Genomic DNA, 21,498 nt, shown 5'->3' on the forward strand with positions numbered 1-21,498 from the left:
AACGCTGTAAGATGAAGGTGCAAACCGTGTTCCTGAATAAGGAGACCAAATTATGTGTACACAAGGACAGACATGAACTGACTAGATGGTATGTATAATTTTGTTATGCCTGGGCAATTAATTAAAAAGCCCAGGAAAAGTATCAATAAAAACCTTAATTAAAACTTATAAATATATTTAACATTTCAAATAAAATACTTCTATTTCATAAAACTAGTACAGGCTAAATTATTTTTTCCACTCTGCAGAACTTGTGGGATCTTAGTTCCCCGACCAGGGATTGAACCCAGGCCCTTGGCAGTGAGAGCACCCAGTCCTAACCACTGGACTGTCAGGGAATTCCCCAGTATGGGCTAAATTTAGATACCAATGAAAGAATAGGCAAAACAACTACGTTGAAAAAAATCAGAAAGTGAATGACTCTCAGAGACTCACGGAATCAGGCAAGTGGGCATTTTTCGGCATCACAGAATTGTTCTATACCTAGACTGGGAAGTTTTTTCATGTATAAATGCATTTATCAGTCATCAAATTGTACAGTTGATGTTCGTGTATTCCCCTGAAATAAACTTTACATTGAAAAAGTTTAAAACACTTCCTGAACTTTAGTTAATGGCTTGTATCTTGCCATGGCATGGGTAGTGTTTGTGAACCTAAATGCAGTGTAGTCAAAGAAGGCCCGGAAGCAACGGTTCACCTATGTCCTTGAGCACATCCAAGACACAGTTCTTGATTTCTCAATACCTTTCTCTACCAAAAAGAAAATCTCCTTAGAGAAAAGACTGATTCCTGGCAGAGAAAGGAAATTTGCAGGATGAAACTGTAATATCTTTTGTATCAGAGCTAAGTGCACAAAATGTGATGGTGACATGAAAATGGGACAAACCAGCATAAAGGAACTCCCATGGACTCAAATCTGGGAAATTTTGAGATTCAAAACAAATGACGGGCTTCCCTGGTGGTGCAGTGGTTAAGAATCCGCCTGCTAGTGCAGGGGACACAGGTTTGAGCCCTGGTCTGGGAAGATCCCACACGCCACGGAGCAGCTAAGCCTGTGTGCTACAACTACTGAGCCTGTGCTCTAGAGCCCACGAGCCACAACTACTGAGCCCATGTGCCACAATTAGAGAAAACCCACATGCAGCAACGAAGACCCAACGCAGCCAAAAAAAAGGCTCTGAAGGGACTTTCCTGGTGGTCCAGTGGCTAAGAATCTGCCTTCCAATACAGGTTTGATCCCTGGTGGGGGAACTAAGAGCCCACATGCAGCGGGACAACTAAGTCCACACGCCACAACTAGAGAAGCCCGTGCACCACAATGAACACCCAGCGCAGCCAAAAAAAAAAAAAAAAAGGGCTCTGAAGAAGGCCCCGAGTGAGAAAAATGATCATTTTATATTTTTCTGTACGGCACATTTTTTTTTAAATTTCTTTTTGGCTGCATTGGGTCTTCGTTGCTGCGTGTGGGCTTTCTCTAGTTGTGGCGAGCGGGGGCTACTCTTTGTTGCGGTGTGCAGGATTCTCATTGCGGTGGTTTCTCTTGTTGTGGAGCACAGGTTCTAGGCACATGGGCTCAGTAGTTGTGGCTCTCGGGCTCTACACCGCAGGCTCAGTAGCTGTGGCACATGGGCTTAGTCACTCTGCAGCGTGTGGGATCCTCCTGGACCAGGGCTTAAACCCGTGTCCCCTGCATTGGCAGGCAGATTCTTAACCACTGAACCACCAGGGAAGCCCCTGTATGGCACATTTTTTCACATTATTTCAGTTAATACTGATTATCTTGTGTAGCTTGAAAACTAGCCTCAAAGGAAAAAAAATCTCAGGACAAATTTCAAGTACTCATATCCAATGCCAGCACAAGGGAGTAAGTCCATGGTGACAACTGTGAAACCCATACAAACACGAGACCTGCATGTATACATCTAGACTCACCTGTTAAAATCCCTGGCACTTTACTCTGTAAAAACATAAAAAACAGCTTCACACAAACATTTATAAGATCGGACAAGGAGGATCCTTCTCCTTTACCATGAATTTAACTTGGATGTGTGTTTTATTTTACTGGTTTTACCTATAATTCAACCGCTAGAAAGCTGCAGAGGGGGACTTGGAAATGTCCAGTCCTTTCCACAGGGTTAGAGAGGCTGAAACAGTGGAAAGAGGAAAGAAATAGCACTCACCTCAGAAGGCCACAGCCACACAGGATGAGCACCTTGCTGTCAGAGACAATAAAGAAAACAAACCCTCCAACAAACCACTTTCAATACATCAGCCGGTGTGACCCTTTAAAGACATGGCAGATCAAGCCATTCCTCTGCTTCAAATCCTCCAATGTCTCCCCATTTCATTCAGAGTCAAAGCCAAGACCCTAACAGTGTTATGCAGCGTTTGACTGCAGTTGGACTCCCAATTTCCTTTCTGAATTAATCTCCTACTATTCCCTCTCTTCATCACTGATTCAGCTCCATCACCTCCTTGATGTGCCTCGAATATTCCAGGTTATGTCCCAGCTGTAAAGCCCTTGAACTGGATGTTCCCTCTACATGGGGAGAACTTTCTCCAAATACCCACATAGTTAGCACCTTCTTCTCTTCCCAAGTCTTTGCATAAACGTCAGCTTTGAGAAGAGGCCCCACTTTAACCATTCTATTTAAAATTATGACGTGTTCTTATCCCCTCACAGATTGGTGTGTATCATTGAACTTACACTGCTCCATTTTTTCCCTTCAGTAACACTTATGACCTTCTAGTATTTTATACAATTTATTGTTTATTATGCTGCTTATGTAAACTCTGCAGGGCAAGATTGTTTCTTTTTTCAACCTGTTTTGTTCAGTGATGCCTTTCAAGTGCCCAGAACAGTGATTCTGGCATCCAATAAATATCGAAGTGAATGAATGAATGATTAAAAAAAGAAAAAGAAAAAAACCCACATAGAATGGAATCAAGAGTGAGAATTGGGGGGGGGAGGGATAAATTGGGAGATTGGGATTGACATATACACACTACTATATATAAAACAGATAACCAACAACTGCCTACGGTATAGAACAGGGAACTATACTCAATATTTTGTAATAACATATAAGGGAAAATAATCTGAAAAAGAATGAGTATATGTATAACTCATATACATGAGTATATGTATATATGTATAACTGAATCACTTTGCTGTACACCTTTGCTGTACAACATTATAAATCAAGTATACTCCAATAATATTTTTAAAAATAGATAAATAAAGCCTCTAAGTGACATGGATCAAGTTATCTTCCACCTTGCTAAACATCTTTTCAAAGAACCTATTGAGGGTTTCCCTGGTGGTGCAGTGGTTAAGAATCCACCTGCCAACTCAGGGGACATGGGTTTGAGCCCTAGTCCAGGAAGATCCCACATGCTGTGGAGCAACTAAGCCCGTGCGCCACAACTACTGAGCCCGCGTGCCTAGAGTCTGTGCTCCACAACAAGAAAAGCCACCACAATCAGGAGCCTGTGCACCACAACGAAGAGTAGCTCCTGCTCACCGCAACCAGAGAAAAGCCCACACACAGCAATGAAGACCCAATGTGGTCAAAGATAAAATAAAAAAAAAAATTAAAAGAAAAAAAAAAGAACCTATTGAAGACTGAAAATGCAGCCAGTTAATAGACTCAAGTAATTACCTGTCTGCCATTAAACAAATACAACATGTTTTCACTGAGGTTTGTTGAATTTGACTGAATTTCCCTAAATACTCTAAATGTTTCTATTCTGCAAACTGTGTGCATATACTAATAAACGTACTTCTTTTTAAACTAAAAAAGAAGAAGAAGAAGAAGAAAGAGTGAGAGATAGTATCAGGCATTTAAAACCAGATGAACAGGAGTTTACCTATTAAAAAAAAATTCAACGTCTTTAGGGGTGCACATTTTAATGTCGCGATCCCTATGTGGACCATTCTCTCCTTAGATATAAAATACAAGTATTGTGTGATGCTATTTTCGGTATTCTAATTTCTTACAAGTTCAAGTAGCTCATGACTCAAGCCCTCATATTTCTCACAAAGAATTATGCCAATGGCTAGAGATGTTCGGAACCAAGCCTTCCAACAAATGTTGGTGGAGCTGCCCTCAACGTCCAAGTTTCATGATACAAGACAGCAGTGAACACATAAAAACAAAGGGCTGGGGTCCTTTGCTCCCTCAAACATTGCCCCACCAAAAAACAGAACTGATGAAAAACTGCAACAGGCTTGGCAGGAAAGTCTGAAAGAGCTTACAAAAGCATTTGGTTTTTTCCGTTTATAGTCTTTGTCTCTATCCCCTCCACCTCTTTGTTATTTTTCTTTTTTCTTTATTCGTCACACCGTGGGGCTTGCGGGATCTTAGTTCCCCGACAGGGATCAAAGCCAGGTCCTCTGACAGTGAAAGCGCGGAGTCCTAGCCACTGGGACTCTGCAGGGAATTCCCTTGTTAGTTTTCTTTTTAACATAATGCTGAGATGGCTTAAGTGCAAACCAAGGGGGAGCCCTGTGGCTGAATGTTGTTATAAGTGCATAACGAACCCTGAGTCTGTCTCCTCTGCGCTTCCTCACAGGGAAAGCCCAAGCTCCGTCAAGTTCCAATATGACTCTACGTGACTAGTGGTGACATGTCACAGGAGGCTTTCTCATGGCAATAATTAAGTGGTTCCTCTTCATTACACATTCTCAGGTGGCGAGGATGAGTCTTCTTTTGGCTGAGGAGCGTCCTTCTGGTTACATTCAGAACGTCTTTCCCCGGTATGTTCTCTGATGTTGACAGAGGTGGACGGACCCACGGGTGGCATAGCTTCATGTGCTGAGTTTCTCCACAGAATGAATCCTCTGAACGATGAGCAGGGGCCGAAGGCTTTTGACATTTCCACTGCATTCGCAAGGCGTCTTCTCCCACATGACCACTTATGCATTTGAAAAGCAGACAAAAAAACCCTCCCAGAATTCTTTACACTCAAAGGGTTCTTCCCTCCAGCATGGATCCCCTCATGAAAGACAAAAAAGGAGCAGCGGTGAAGGCCTTTTTCTCAAGTATGAACCCGCTGGTGCTGCAGGAGATGTGACCTGCGTTTGAAGGCCTTCCCACACTCGGCGCACTTGTATGGCGTCTCCCCGGTGTGGATGACAGAGTGCTGGATGAGGTACGTGCTCCGGTGAAAGGCCTTCCCACACTGGGCACACTCGTAGGGCTTCTCCCCCGTGTGAATCCGCTGGTGCTGTAGGAGTTCTGAGCTGCACCTGAAGGCCTTCCCACACTCTGTGCAATCGTAGGGCTTCTCTCCAGTGTGGATGATGTAGTGCTGGATGAGGTGTGCTCTGTTGCTAAATGATTTCTCACATTCTTTGCATTCAAAGGGTTTTTCTCCAGTGTGGGTCCTATTGTGGCGAATAAAAGTAGAGCGGTGGGTGAAGGCCTTTCGACACTGGCCGCACTCATAGGGCTTCTCCCCAGTGTGGATCGGCTGGTGCTGCAGGAGGTATGACCTGCGTTTGAAGGCCTTCCCACACTCGGCACATTTGTATGGCGTCTCCCCGGTGTGGATGACGTAGTGCCGGGTCAGGGTTGAGCTCTGGCTGAAAGCTTTCCCACACGCATTGCATTCATAGGGCTTCATTCCAGTGTGAATCCGCTGATGTCGAACAAGGTACCACTTCCTGTTAAAACTCTTCCCGCACTGCTTGCACTTGTAGAGGTTATGAATCAGGGGGCCTTTTCCTGGTCCCTGTGGGTCACGCTCACAGAGAACATCTCCCTGAGAGACTCTCTCCTGGAACGCCCTGGAGTGCACACCATCATCCGCCTCCAAACCATCATCTTCAAGGCTCGTTTTCCCAGGATGGGTTTCCTTGTGGGCGTCTGTCTCTGGCCTCAGCTGACCTTTCTGCACTTCCAAAAGCCCTTCTGGATCCATGGCTTGCCTCGACCTGCAGTCCCTTGAAGATCCCAGAGTCAGGCTTCCCTGGAGCAAGACTCCTTCAGACAAAACCAGCTCTCTGGTCTGACGTTTTGCTCTGTCATCTGGAAAGAATCCAATACACAAAGGGGGACTTTCGGTGATGCAACACAGAAGAAACAGAAGCAACACTTCAGTGAACAAATGAGGATGAAATCAGCACCTCTGATATCTGCTATGTTTTAACGTCAGTGTATCCTAGATTTCCAGTTACTTTCTATGACCCTTGTACCCTAACACCATTAAAGGGAAAATCTGGCAGGAGGCCGGACCGGGAGAGAGAGGATCTGGAGTAGGGGAGGGAGGACAGTTTCAATAATACTCTCTGGAGAGCATCTGCCTCAAGGATTGATGTCTTGGTTCTGTGAGAGTGTAGGGAAGTGGCACCTAGCAAGACTGGGAAGAAAAGGTCATCTTCCCTGGGAGGCGTCCCATGAGCTGGGTCCTAATGCAGACATCAGAGTTGCCAGAAAGAAAGAAGGATGGGGTACTGGGTAGAAACGGAAGGAATAAGCGTGGGTAGATCCACCTTTGGAGAGTGCTTAAGAGTTATAAGAAGAAAAGGTACTATCAATCAGCCATAAACAAGAAGGAAATCATGCCATTTGCAGCAACCTGGATGGACCTGGAGATTATCATACTAAGTGAAGTGAGTCAGAGAAAGACAAATATCATAGGATATCACTTATATGTGGAATCTAAAAAAACAATGATACAAATGAACTTATTTACAAAACAGAAACAGGCTCACAGACATAGAAAACAAACTCATGGTTACTAAAGGGGAAAGGTTGGGGGGAGGGAAAGATAAATTAGGAGTTTGGGTTTAGCAGATACACACTACTATATATAAACAACAAGCACCTACTGTATAGCACAAGGAACTATACTCAATACCTTGTAATAACCTATAAGGCAAAAGGATCTGAAAATGAATGGATATATGTATATGTATAACTGAATCACTTTACTATACACCTGAAACACAACATTGTAAATCAACTATATTTCAATTAAAAAAGAAAAAATTGCCTAGAAAATGGCCTGGGATGTAATAAGTGCTATATAAGTGGCTGATAAATAAAACACTGAAAATACTGTTTGAATTAAAAAAAAAACAAAGAGGTACTTCACTGGTGGTCCAGTGGTTAGGACTCCATGCTTCCACTACAGGGGTCCTGGGTTTGATCCCTGGTCAGGGAACTAAGATCCCACAAGCCACACAGCGCAGCAAAAAAAGAGAGTTACAAGAAGAAAGTGGCACCAGAATCCTGAGGAAGGCAAGCCTGAAGGGGCGGTTACAGGAAGAAGAGAATAAAAATCTCAGAAGAAAAGGGGTAGTGGGACACACAAACTCAAACGGTATGAAAGACGAGTTTCTGCTCTGTTGAGAAACATTAGAGTGGTGTTAGCAGGGAGAGCTCTGGAGTCACAATGCCTCAGTTTGAGGAGCGGCTTGTGGGATCTTAGTTCCCTGATGAGGAATCAAACGTGTGCCCCCTGAAGTGGAGGGGCACAGCCCTAACCACTAGACCGTCAGGGAAGTCCCTCCTTTCTTCTTTTATTTTTCTTTAAATTTATGTATTTTATTTATTTATTTTTGCTTGCATTGGGTCTTCGTTGCTGTACGTGGTCTTTCTCTAGTTGCGGCAAGCGGGGGTTATTCTTCGTTGTGTTGCGCGGGCTTCTCATTGCGGTGGCTTCTCTTGTTGCGGAGCATGGGCTCTAGGCATGTGGGCTTCAGTAGTTGTGGCATGCAGGCTCTAGAGCACAGGCTCAGTAGTTGCTCTGCAGCATGTGGGATCTTCCCGGACCAGGGCTCAAACCCGTGTCCCCTGCATTGGCAGACAGATTCTTAACCACTGAGCCACCAGGGAAACCCCCTCCTTTCTTCTTTATGTCATAATTTCCTCACCTAAGAGACTAGAGGACTCTCAGTTTCTCCAGGTGTCATGAGGGTTAAATGAGAAAATGCCTGTAAAGCTCTCAGCACATTTCTTGACGCAGTGCGAGTATGTATGGTGGTTAATTTTATATGTCAACTTGGCTTGGCTACTGTGCTGAGCTCTTTGGTCAAACACCATTCTGGAGGTTGCTGTGAGGTACTTTTTAGATATGACTGACACTGGAATCATCAAACTTTGAGAAAGGCAAGTTACCCTTCTTAATGTGGGTGGGCCTCATCCGATCAATCAATGTCCTTGGGGCTTCCCTGGTGGCGCAGGGGTTAAGAATCCACCTGCCAATTCAAGGAATACAGGTCCGAGCCCTGGTCTGGGAGGATACCACAAGCTGCGGTGCAACTAAGCCTGTGCGCCACAACTACTGAGCCTGGGTTCTAGAGCCCGTGAACCACAACTACTGAGCCCACGTGATGCAACTACTGAAGCCCGTGCACCTAGAGCCCGTGCTGCACAACAAGAGAAGCCACCAAAATGAGAATCCCATGCACTGCAATGAAGAGTAGCCCCCGCTCACCACAACTAGAGAAAGCCCACATGGAGCAACGAAGACCCAACGCAGCCAGAAAAATAAATAAATAAATAAACTTAAAAAAAAAAAAACAATGTCCCTAAGGGAAAAGGCTGAGATGCCCTGGGAGGGAAAGGATTCTGCCTCCAGACCCAGGACTGCAAGCATCTACTCTTCCAGCTTACTGGACTGCCCCGAAGATTTTGAAATCACTTAACCCTCACAATCACATGAAGCCCAATCAATAGAATAAAACTCTGATTTATCTCCTTTTGGGTCTGATTCTCTGAAGAAGTCTAATGTTATTATTCTCATTGTTGTACTGGGCAGTTAGGATGACAGCAATGCCATTAGCAAGAACAAGCCATCTTATTCTACAGGCCAAAGAGAGTGGCCTCAGTAGAAACCAAACCTACGGACACCCAGCATCTAGAACTAAGACAATAAATTTCTGTTGTTTGAGGCACGCCCCCTCACCCAAAAGGAAAAGAAAAAGAAAACCTATCCACAGTAATAGAGTGTAAACACTGGGTAACACTGTAGGACAAGCTATTGACAAGGATGAAGCACCAGGAACCTGCAACAGAACTGGAAATAGTCTAAATTTTGGGTGAGGTGGAGGATACCTCAGTTTATACATATGTGAAAAGTAAAGATGATTTCCCACTCTTGGGCATATATCCAGACAAAACTCTAATTCAAAAAGCTATATGCACCCCTATGTTCACAGCAGCACTATCTACAATAGCCAAGACATGGAAATACCCTAAATGTCCATTGACAGAGGAATGGATAAAGAAGATGTGGTACATACATACAATGGAATGTTACTCAGCCATGAAAAAGAATGAAATAATGCCATTTGCAGCAACGTGGATGGATCTAGAGATTGTCATGCTAAGCAAAGTAACTCAGAGAAAGACAAATACCATATAATATCACTTATATGTGGAATCTAAAAAAAAATGACACAATGACACAAATGAACTTACCTACAAAAGAGAAACAGACTCACAGGTATAGAGAGCAGTCTTGTGGTTGCCAAGGGGGTTGGTGGAGAGAGATGGATTGGGAGTTTGGGATTAGCAGATGCAAACAATTACATATAGGATGGATAAACAAGGTCCCATTTTATAGCACAGGGAACTATATTCAATATCCTGTGATACACCATAATGGAAAAGAATGTATACATATGTATAACTGAATCACTTTGCTGTACAGCAGAAATTAACACAACATTCTAAATCAACTATACTGCAATAAAAATTTTTTAAAAATTGAAAAAAGAAAAAGTGAAGCTGAACCTGAAGGATTGATATGTATCACTGTATAATTCCGATATAAAAAAATTAAGTAGATTTTAAAAACAAAAGGTATGGAAGTCAAATATATAGAGTCAATCCTTGAATAACACGGGTCTAAAACCCATAGGTCCACTTATACATGATTTCAGCCCTTTGTATCTGTGAGTTCTGCATCCATGAAATCAACCGACCATGGATCAAAATACTACATAATCTGCAGTTGACTGAATCTGAAGATATGGAACTGTGCATATGGAGGGGGACGGCCCCATAAGGGACCTTAGCATCCACGGATGTTGGTATCTGCGGGAGCACTGGAACCCATCCCCCACATACACCACAGGACAACTGTCCATCATTTCCAAAATGAGACAACTCTTTCAAGAGTTGTGGGCTTCCCTGGTGGCACAGTGGTTAAGAATCCGCCTGCCAATGCAGGGGACACGGGTTTGATCCGTGGTCTGGGAAGATCCCACATGCCGCGGAGCAACTAACCCCATGAGCCACAACTACTGAGCCTGTGCTGTAGAGCCCGTGAGCCGCAACTACTGAGCCTGCGTGCCTCAACTACTGAATCCCATGAGCCTAGAACCTGTGCTCCACGAGAGAAGCCACCGCAATGAGAAGCCCACGCACTGCAACGAAGAGTAGCCCCCGCTTGCCACAACTAGAAAAAGCTCACGTGCAACAATGAAGACCCAACAGATCCAAAAATAAATAAATAAATAAAATAAATAAATTTATTAAAAAAAAAAAAAGATGATGAGAGGGACTTCCCTGGTGGTGCAGTGGTTAAGAATCCGCCTGCCAAAGCAGGGGAAATGGGTTCGATCCCTGGTCACGGAAAATCCCACATGCCGCAGAGCAAGTAAGCCCGTGTGCCACAACTACTGAGTCTGCACTCTAGAGCCCACGAGCGCATGTGCTGCAACTACTGAAGATCGTGCACCTAGAGCCCGTGCTCCGCCACAGCAAATGAGAAGCCCACACACCGCAACAAAGAGTAGCCCCCGCTCGCTGCAACTAGAGAAAGCCTGCGCGCAGCAGTGAAGACCCAGTACAGCCAAAAATAAATAAAATAAAATAAATAAATTTATATATATATAAAAAGATGACGAGAGCTTGAATTAGGGTGCTGGTGATGGACTCAGGACACACGGATAATCTCAAATGGGCAGGCCTGGGGATGGACGGATGTTGGTTTGATGGAGAGAGAGGCTGGCTGAGGTGTTGCTAATCTTCTAATCAGCTTAGATGGCAGGACGTTCTCAGAACAAGGCACGGGATAGGAGTGGGCAGGATCCCAGGGGTCTTCTAAGGCATGACAAGCTTGAGAGGTCTCTGAGACACGAAAGTGGAGATCTGGGAATAAGGAAATGGGGGCGGGGTGGCGTGTGGAACAGAGCATCGGTAGTGGAGTTGGCCAAAGACACTTACAGGCGGGCTGAGAAGACTGAAGGACCGATAGAGAGTAGAGACCGTGACTCACTGTGGATTATTCAAGCTACAGTCAGCAGCAGAGATGTGGGGCTGAAAACCCCAAACATCCGCTTGGTGTTCTTAAGGGCAAGAGGGGCAGGAAGGTACAGTGCAAGGGGCTGCTTCTGAGTGTCTTGTGGACAAACAGGAGGATGGATAAATGGATGGAGAAGGTGGGAAAGAGTTCCATAGAGAGTATAGCATAGATCATAACTTCAAGGGGAAGAAAGGCCCCTTTTCCTCTGAGTCTAGAAGTCCAGGAAAAATGCGTGATACCACCATTCACTTTGATTAATACAATTACATGGATACGGTAAGAACTGACCTTAGTCGACCCTCTCTATAGACCAGGCACTGTACTAAGCAGTTTTCTGCATTATCTCATTATACCTTCAAACAACCCACTCACATACACACTAGCCTCGCTCTGACTTCCTGAGAGCAGGGTGAGTAGGGTAGACAGAGGTCATACAAACCAAGCCCACTGGCTCTTCTCCTTCGGCCCAGAGCAAAACCACACTCTCCAGTCCTGAGCATCCAGCTGTGGCCAAATGCCTAGTCCTTGCCTGTGAGATACAGGGGAGTAAAGTATGTGTGCATCTGGGTGTGACCTGGCCCCTATCCCTTGCTGTTTCCCCTCCACCAGCTGGATTATGCTGGACCACCCTTAGAGCTATACGTTGACGTCAGAAGGTTCCTGGATCTCTAGATGCAACTAGAGATTATCATACTAAGTGAAGTAAGTCAGAAAGAGAAAGACAAATACCATATGATGTCACTTATATGTGGAATCTAAAATATGACACAAATGAACCTACTTATGAAAGAGAAACAGACTCACAGACATAGAGAACAGACTTGCGTTTGTCAAGGAGGAGGGTGGGTGGGGAGGGAAGGAGTGGGAGTTTTGGATTAGCAAATGCAAACTATTATATATAGGATGAATAAACAACAAGGTCCTACTGTATAGTGCAGGGAACTATATTCAATATCCTGTTATAAACCATAATGGAAAAGGATATAAAAAAGGAATTATATATGTGTATAACTGAGTCATTTTGCTGTATGGCAGAAATTAGCACGACAGTGTAAGTCAACTGTACTTCAATAAAAACAAAAAAAGAGAGAAAATAAAAATTAAAAAAAAAAAAAAGAAGGTGCCTGGGTCTCTAAATAATGGTGTGGTCCCAAGCTGGCCAGCTGATGCACACTATACTTTGATGTGAGAGAAACCACCAGACCCCACAAAGGGGGTTTCACATAGCAGCTCAGAGGCACTGGTCCCCATGCATTCTCAAGGTTGCTGTGAACCCACTTGCCCAACAGCTATTGGCTCCTACCTGGGCACATGCTATGTGGGAGACCTCTCCTTCCCATCCACAGTTCCTGCCCATGTTCCAGCAAGTGGATCAACTCTGGTTTGGGAACTGGATGCCCTGTGGATGGAGAAAAAAACAGGACGCAGGTGTTTTGATGAGAAGAATGAAACCCTTCCAGCCTATCTGAGACTTCATGGCAGGAACAAGACCATGAATGTAGCGGCTCCCAAAGTAAAGAAAATGTTGATCTGTGACTGGGAATCCAATGGCACAAACATCACTCCTGGGCTGCAACTGCTATAGAGGGTGGTGCTGTCTGTCTACACAACACCACTTCCCTTAAACTTCATCAGTGGAAGCCAGCCCCATGCAGGGTCATGCCACTTTCACACACAGCCACGGGACCCTGGGAATACTCCAATAAAAAACAAAAAATCCCACAACGCTGAAGTCAAAATAATGGCATTAAGGTCCTAGCAAGTTCACGTAGAAGGCTCAGGGCTGTGAGCTAGAGGCTGGTCCCTCTGTCGAAGAGAAAAATTAACCACAAAGGGGGCCATGGAATACTCACTCACACTGATCTGAGACTTTCTCTTGACAACAATCAGCGTGCCAGACAGAGAAGGTAAAAGGACTGGCTTTTGCAGGGTGTCCACCTGTGGCATTCCATGACATTCCTGTGCACCTTCTAAAATGATCTCCTGCCCAGGGGAGGATCACGGCCCAGGCCTCAGAAAGCATGTGATGATGATGTAGACATGAGGGGCCTTTGAACCAAGATTGTGCTGTTTAGGAAGATCCCTGGGTGGCACTGATGACAAATGCCATGTAGGGGTCTCCCTCACTCACCCACTCGTCTGAGAACAGCCCTGCTAACTGGCTGTGGTGATACCTGACATCACCAGGCTGGGTCAGTCAGCTTCCCTCCTGTGGAATCTGCAACAAGGACCTCAAACTGAGGCCCGAGGGTGCTGGGCACTGGGATGGGGCTGGTGTTCATAAGGACATTGTTTCTATCCCACTGATCACTGCTACAGACACAGGGAGACCAGGCAGGAGGAGAAGCGACCAGAAAAATGCAGGGCCTGTGGGGAGGAGGAAAGGTGACTCCTGTGACTTTGATCAGCCTGGAAACAAGGTGGGGGGGGGTTCCCCACATGTGTGAGAGCTAAGCACTTACCCAGTGAGACCAGGAGCCCACAGATCTCCAGCATCACCTCTTGGTACAGGGTCCTCTGATCCAGGTCAAGTTGTCCCCACTCCTCCCGGGTAAAGGTCACGGCCACATCCTTGAAGGTCACCAACACCTGGACAGTCAAATAGGTAGTGGTGTTGGGCTTTTGCACTTGGATAGGATCAACCCTGTCACTCTGTTGCCGGTGAAGATGCAGAGAGACGCAGGCCTGAACCACTGAGGCCTGCTGGTCGCCGAGTTCTGTGTTGGGCTCAAGGGGGAGGTGGAAGCAGTCTCTGGATATAACGCAACTGTGGCTGAGAGAAAAGCCTCCTGTGAAGGAAGCCACTAGAGATGACAAAGACAATGGTTTTCCATGAGGACTGGGGGCAGATGGTACGTGCTCTGGGAAAATGTTCATGATGATAATTCCAACAATGGTAACAGCAAAGTGACAGGTGCTGAGCCTCCCTGGTCCTCACGGTGCACCTGCCCCAGGCTGCGGTCTTCACACGCTGCGGTAAAGTGACTAGAGATCCCTCGCTCTGGAGCCAGATTTCTGGGGTTTGAATGAAGACTCTTAAATCTGACACTCGGGACTTCCCTGGTGGTGCACTGGTTAAGAATCTGCCTGCCAATGCAGGAGACACGGGTTTGAGCCCTGGTCAGGTAACATCCCACATGCCACGGAGCAACTAAGCCCGAGTGCCACAACTACTGAGCCTGTGCTCTAGAGCCCGTGAGCCACAATTACTGAGCCCACATGCCACAACTACTGAAGCCCATGTGCTCTAGGGTCCGTGCTCTGCAACAAAGAGAAGCCACCGCAATGAGAAGCCCACGCACCGCAATGAAGAGTAGCTCCTGCTTGCCACAAGTAGAGAAAGCCCGCACGCAACAACAAAGACCCAACACAGCCACAAATAAATAAATAAATTTATATATATAAAAAAAATCTGACACTTGCTGGCAGTGTGATCATGGGGAGGACGACATCCCATCATTTCTCCAAGCATCAATTTCCACATCAATACAACAATCACTCCCACTATGCCAATTCTTAGAACTAAAGAGAAAATGTTCCCACACCAGATGCTGTGGAGTGCCTGGCCCAGTTAAGTGTTCAGTGTATTTTGTGACTTTTACTAATCCACAGCCCACAAGGTAAATGCCATCGTCACCACCATGTCACAGCCAGAGGCCTGAGGCTCAGGCAGCTCTAGAAAATCAACCACAACCTCAAATTTAAGGAAAAGTGGGGGAGTTCCCTGGTGGTTCAGTGGTTAGGACTCCACGCTTTCACTGCTGAGGCCCTAAGCTCAATAGTTGGTCAGGGAACTAAAATCCTACAAGCGACGTTGCGTGGCAAAAAAAAAAAAAAAAAAAAAAAAGGGTGGGGGCGGTGGCGAAGCAGTGCGGAGGTAGCAGCTGCACGAGGGGCTGCGGCGTCAGAGGCGAACCAGCAACCCAAACACCTGGGTTAACCACGTCTCGTCCACAACCCTCCTAGGTGAGAATTATGAAGATGACGACCTAGTAAACTCTGATGAGGTTATGAAGAAACCATTTCCAGTACAGATTGTTCTTGCACATGAAGATGACCATAATTTTGAGCTTGATGAAGAAGTTTTGGAGCAGATATTGCTACAGGAGCACATAAGAGATCTTCACATAGTAGTGGTATCCGTGACAGGAGCTTTTCGTAAAGGGAAATCATTTTTACTGGACTTCATGCTTAGATGTATGTATAACAAGGATTCTCAAAGTTGGATTGGTGGAAACAATGAAGCACTGACTGGCTTTACATGGCGAGTTTGTTGCAAAAGAGAAAAAACAGGCGTATGTCTGGAATGAACAAAAGTGGCTGTGCTGCTAATGGATACCCAAGGTGTCTTTGATAGCCAGTCAACTATCAGAGATTGTGCAACAGTGTTTGCTCTGAGCACTATGACTGGCTCTCTCCAGGTATATAATTTGTCTCAAAATATTCAAGAAGATGATCTTCAACACTTGCAATTATTTACAGAATATGGCAGACTTGCAATGAAAGAAATCTACCAGAAATCATTTCAGACATTAATGTTTTTGATTCGAAACTGGAGTTATCCTTATGAACATTCATATGGTTTGGAAAGTGGAAAACAATTCCTTGAAAAGAGATTGCAGGTAAAACAAAATCAACCTGAAGAGCTACAGAATGTAAGGAAGCACATTCACAATTGTTTCTCAAATCTTGGTTGCTTCCTTTTGCCACATCCTAGTCTTAAAGTTGCAACTAATCCTAGTTTTTTTGTGGCCTCTCCCGTTGAGCAGCACGGGTTCCGGACGCGCAGGCTCAGCGGCCATGGTTCACGGGCCTAGCCACTCCGCGGCATGTGGGATCTTCCTGGACAGGGACACGAACCCATGTCCCCTGCATCGGCAGGCGGACTCTCAACCACTGCACCACCAGGGAAGCCCATCCTAGTTTTGATGGGAGATTGAAAGATATTGATGAAGAGTTTAAACGAGAGCTTTGAAATCTGGTTCCAGTGCTACTTGCCCCAGAAAATTTGGTAGCAAAAGAGATAAGAGATGAAAGTCATTTGTAGAGATCTTGTAGAATACTTTAAGGCTTATATTAAAATTTATGTAAAAAGTCCATGCTTCAGGCAACAGCTGAAGCTAATAATTTTGCTGCAGTAGCAGGAGCAAGAGAGAAAGTATGGAGCAGGTAGGCGGTGGGGACAAGCCTTACATTGCACCTTCAGATCTGGAAGCGAAAACACCTGGATCTCAAGGAAGTGGCGATTAAACAGTTTCGTTCAGTAAAAAAAATGGGTGGAGATGAATTCTACCGTCATTATCAGGACCAGCTTGAGGCTGAAATAGAAGAAACCTATGCAAATTTTATAAAGAAACCTATGCAAATTTTATAAAGCACAATGATGGCAAAAAAATCTTCTATGCTGCTCATACGCCTGCCACACTGTTTGCAGTCATGTTTGCTATGTATATAATCTCAGGACTGACTGGTTTCGTTGGCCTAAACTCTATAGCCGTCTGTGTAACCTTGTCATGGGGTTAGCACTGAGGCCTCTTTGTACTTGGGCATATGTTACATACTCTGGGGAGTTCACAGAAATTTGAACAATGATTGATCAGATTGCTGAAACACTATGGGAACAGGTATTGAAGCCCCTGGGTGATAATTCGACAGAGGAAAACATAAGGCAGTCTGTAACAAACTCTATCAAAACAAGCCTGACTGTCCAGCTGTCTCATCATGCCAGATTAAAGACTGACAGTTCATCTCCTCATGGACTCCACTCTTTCTTCTTTTCATGCTAGCTGTACAATGAGAACTCAAATAAAAATAAACCAAAGTTTACAATCAACTGTAGCAGTAGTTTAGTATAACTGGCTTCACAGATGGCGGCCACAGAGTTGAAGTTGTTGGTTTTAAGCATTCTATTTATGGCTCCTAAGACATGAAGACTAACTGTGCATTAGTTTTCATGCACACTTGTGCCATGTTTAATTCTTTTTTTTCCCTTTTTACTTAATCTAATGTTAGTGAAATCTGTCTTATGTAAAGGATATTTCAGGGAAATATTTTAAGAAATCTATTTAGAGTCTCTTTAACACAGTGTCCCATTGAAATTTTAATTTTTAGAGGTTATGAATCACTGTATCAAGAATCAGATTGCAATGACAATGAAGCCTTTATTGAGCCACGACATTAAAAGTACATATTGCTTTACTGCCTTCAATACCAGTATTACATAAATGCATATATCAGGAACTTCACAGAAATTACATGATAACTCTTGTAGCTAAGAAAATGACCCTGAGGTGTACATTTGTCTTGCCTTTGAAAATTTATAAACCTGTCCAAAAAGGAGATGCATATCTGGGAAACTGAACTGTCTTTATGCAGTTTAGCCTTCGTGTACATAAAATATGCCATTAATTTTATTGGGGGAGAAATTCCAACCAAAAATGTTGCCTACAGCTCTGAGTTAAGAGTATCTATACAGTGTGCAGCTTTTATTTTCTAAAATCGCAGATAGGGCATGTATATGAATTATAAATATATAAACACGATTTTGTATTAAAAGTTTTGTAGATTATGACAAAATCTAGTTCTGTGGTAGGCTAATGAGTACAGTCACTGTGAAGGAATGTTTGTGGCTCATGTCAGTGTGTGAATGCAGACACAATTTGAAGTTTTTGATATATTTGTGATATTTATCTTCTTGAGCACTGCAATCTCACCCCACCACCCCCCAAGGGAATTCAATGGGAATGTTTATCGTGACTTTGTCTTAGGTAGCATTTTAAAGTTCTTTCCTGTAATTTATTTTCAGTACATAATTAAAATTTTGTTATATATATATATATATATATATATATATATATATATATATATATAAAGGAACAGAAGTGGGAATTGAACATCCAGCCAGAAAAAGATGGCACAGAGTTGCCAGAAGATGGGCAGGTGGGAGCAAGTTGTACCTTAGCTAGAATTAAAACAGCTAGGAAAAGACTGTCCTAAGAGGTGACAGTGATGCACAGGAAGTGTGGGGAGAGATAGCCCTGCAGAGATCTGGGAACAGGGCCCCAGATGAAGGAAAATGCAAGGGGAAAAGCTGCAAATTGGGCAGGAATTTTGCAAGCTGAGGACCTCCTGGCTGACTGCGGTGAGTAAGAGAAGAAGGGGAGAAGAAGAAGCATGGAGGAAGTCATGGGGCAGATCCAGTACAGGCCTGTGGGCCACAGTGCAGGAGGTTGTACTTATTATAAGTGTGATGGGAACACCTGAGTGGCAGACCCATTCATTCATTTAACCATTTATTGAGTGCCCTTTACAAGCCCAGGCTGTTCTAGGTCTTGGCAGAGAGCAGCAACAGGCGCTCATGGTCCAGGGCTGGAAAGAGATGCTAAACAAGTAACGATATAAATGAGCAAGACAATGTCAGAGGGACGCAAAGATTCCAAAGTCAAGAAAATAGAGTTTCCCTGGTGGTTCAGTGGTTAAGAATCCGCCTGCCAATGCAGGGGACAGGGGTTTGAGCCCTGGTCCGGGAAGATCCCAAGTGCCGCGCGGAGCAACTAAGCCCATGCACCACAACTACTGAGCCTGCACTCTAGAGGCCGTGTGCCACAACTACTGAGTCTGTGAGCCACAACTACTGAAGCCCACACACCTACAGCCTGTGCTCCACAACAAGAGAAGCCACCGTAATGAGAAGCCAGCACAACCCAAGGAAGAGTAGCCTCCGCTGGCCACAACTAGAGAGCCTGCATGCAGCAACAAAGACCCAACACAGTTAAAAATAAAACAAATAAATTTTAAAAAGAAAGAAAAAAAGAAAGAAAGTAGAGTGAGAAGACAAGAGGTCACGGTCTGCTTTCGACAGGGCACCAGGGAAAGCCTGTTGCAGGACAGCACACTGGAGTGAGTCTGAAATAAAGTGAGGAAGGAGCCAAGTGAATGGGAAGTTAACAAATAAGACAAGTCCTGACAGCGATCAGGACTATGATGAGGGTACTCAGGGTCACGGCTATGGAATTACCCAGGACCTCTTGTGTTTTCATGTCCAAACGGACACCACACTCCTGCACACTATCACCACTTACCATATGTAACTGAGCCTCAAATAGGAAAACAGATTCAGTGGGAAGCCAGTTCCATTGGCTGTAAACTTAAAGACAAATTCCTTGGCCTTCTGGGCGCCCTGCCTGTCCTGACACCCTTTCTGTCCTAGCAGGGCTGCAATCTCCAAGCTGCTGCAGGCTACTTCTGCCTCTTCCTCACCCCAGCCCTTATCTTTGTAGAGGTTACACAGCTGGGAACCCAAGGGTCAGATTCCCCCAGGGATGAGCCTCTAAGATCAACAAAGGCTAAAGAGACACCTCCGTGGAAAGAGATCCAGAGTGATGCTCCCTGCACCGTGCTGTACTCGGGGGGATACACGTCACCTATGTGGTTTTTCTAGTTCCCTCAACCTAGTTGGAGGAACTTTAGCATAAAAGCCAAGGACAGGGACGTCCCTGGCGGTCCAGTGGTTAAGACTCCGCGCTCCCAATGCAGGGAGCACGGGTTCCATCCCTGGTCGGGGAACTAGGATCCCGCATGCCTCACCACGCAGCCAAGAAAAACAAAACAAAACATAACCAAGAACAGCAGGGAAAGCTGCTCAAAGTCCTAGACTCGGGAAGAGGCGGGGCCGCAACACACAGAAAGGTCTCCGGACTGCGCGGCCTGCGCTCCTCCCTGCGGGTCCTTCCACGCCACCGGTATGGGGTCAGGGGGATTCGAGAAGCCACATCTCTCCCTACCACACAGCGTCCCAGTCACTGACTGACAGAAATGGGACCCTCCGTGTGAAGCCCCTAACCTGGATTCCCACCCGAAGCACAAGCGACCCCATCCCGAGGCTCCGACAAACAATGCCCTGGGGAGGACAAGGTGACGACTCACAGGACACCACCATCCTGCACAGCAGCGCGCCTCGGCCACGTGGGTGGGGTCCGAGCGGGCGTGGCCTGGCGCGCCGTCCACTCACCTGCGCCGGGGTCACCAGCGCCGCCATCGCACCGCGGGGAGCGTAGGACCACGTGAGGGCGCCGGAGACCGGCGGGTCCAGCGGACTTAGCTGACCCTCCCCCAGGTCGTACAAAGGCGCAGGTGGGCCCTCCAGGCTGTCCTCCCCGCTCCGTCCCGACGACCCGGGTAGAAGTCACCTAAGATAGAGACACAACTGCCCCATCACGAACAAACGGCCTCCCTGGCGACACAGGAAGTCCCGCCCCTGACAACACGAGCCACTAACGCCCGTTTTCTGTGACGTCATCAGAGCGGCGCTCACAGCCATTCCGTGGAGCATAGTCTTCAGGGTAATGTAGTTCTTGTCCAGCATCCGCTCGGGAATGGGAGTCTGCTCCTTGGAGCCAGTGTCCCAGAGGCGGGAGACTGGAGCTGGCAAAGGGCCTACAGAGGCTCCAACGAAGGAGGCGAGGCATTGGATGTTTCTAAAGGGGACACACCCAGTTTCCCTGTTGTGTTTCCTTTATCTTGTCATTTAAGATGCACCTAACTGAGCAAGTGGACATACTATATGGTAAACTTTTTAAACTTCGTATTCTGCTGCCTCCCATCGTCACAGTCTGTGAGCACCCCGCCCAGATGACTGAGTACACCAGAGTGATGAGGCTGTGGCACCTGACACAAGCTCCCCTTGTCCTCCCTTGTGACCTAGTGACATTACAAGGCACCAATGAAATTCCCTCATGACATCTGCCTGTGTACTCCCCGCCCCCCGCTGCCCGACCTTGTCTTGGGGGCCTCTCTCTCTCTGTCTGGGCTCTCCTCCTGATTGGTTGAGCCTGCTCCGAGGATATCATGATATCACGCAGATACAAAGTACCTACAGTCATAGATGTGAACTAATAAACTTTATCTTGCTACTGTTCAAATACATGCAGACTGAAGTTTCACAGTTCTGTGCGTTTCAGCGTGTTTGCTCAGGGTCTAGAGAGAACCGACTTCACACATGGCCATTACTAGGATGTTGCAGAAGAAGAGGTTGGGTGTCCCTTAAACAGGTGGACAATAGAAAAACTTTGCTTTCTATAAATGTTTAAATAAATTCATGAAGATCTTCAAAAGTATGTTTGGGGAGGCTTCCCTGGTGGCGCAGTGGTTGAGAGTCCGCCTGCCGATGCAGGGGACACGGGTTCATGCCCCGGTCGGGGAAGATCCCACATGCCGCAGAGCGGCTAGGCCCGTAAG

General features: G+C 45.7%; 1 protein-coding gene and 1 pseudogene across 1 annotated transcript; one reads left to right on the plus strand and one right to left on the minus strand.

The window, feature by feature from the left end:
- Positions 1-2,223: 2,223 nt before the first annotated feature.
- On the minus strand, positions 2,224-20,598 carry ZNF550 (zinc finger protein 550). The gene is made up of 4 exons (XM_019928879.3): positions 20,273-20,598; positions 13,725-13,851; positions 12,566-12,661; positions 2,224-6,032 (listed from the first exon to the last, which is right to left on the minus strand). Exons 1-4 carry the CDS (start codon positions 20,297-20,299, stop codon positions 5,041-5,043), a joined length of 1,242 nt encoding a protein of 413 aa, XP_019784438.2. The 5' UTR covers positions 20,300-20,598; the 3' UTR covers positions 2,224-5,040.
- Positions 15,154-16,962, plus strand: LOC109548890 (atlastin-2 pseudogene; annotated as a pseudogene).
- Positions 20,599-21,498: the final 900 nt, after the last annotated feature.

Source organism: Tursiops truncatus, chromosome 19 (genome assembly GCF_011762595.2).
Source record: "Tursiops truncatus isolate mTurTru1 chromosome 19, mTurTru1.mat.Y, whole genome shotgun sequence".
Lineage (NCBI taxonomy): Eukaryota > Metazoa > Chordata > Mammalia > Artiodactyla > Delphinidae > Tursiops > Tursiops truncatus.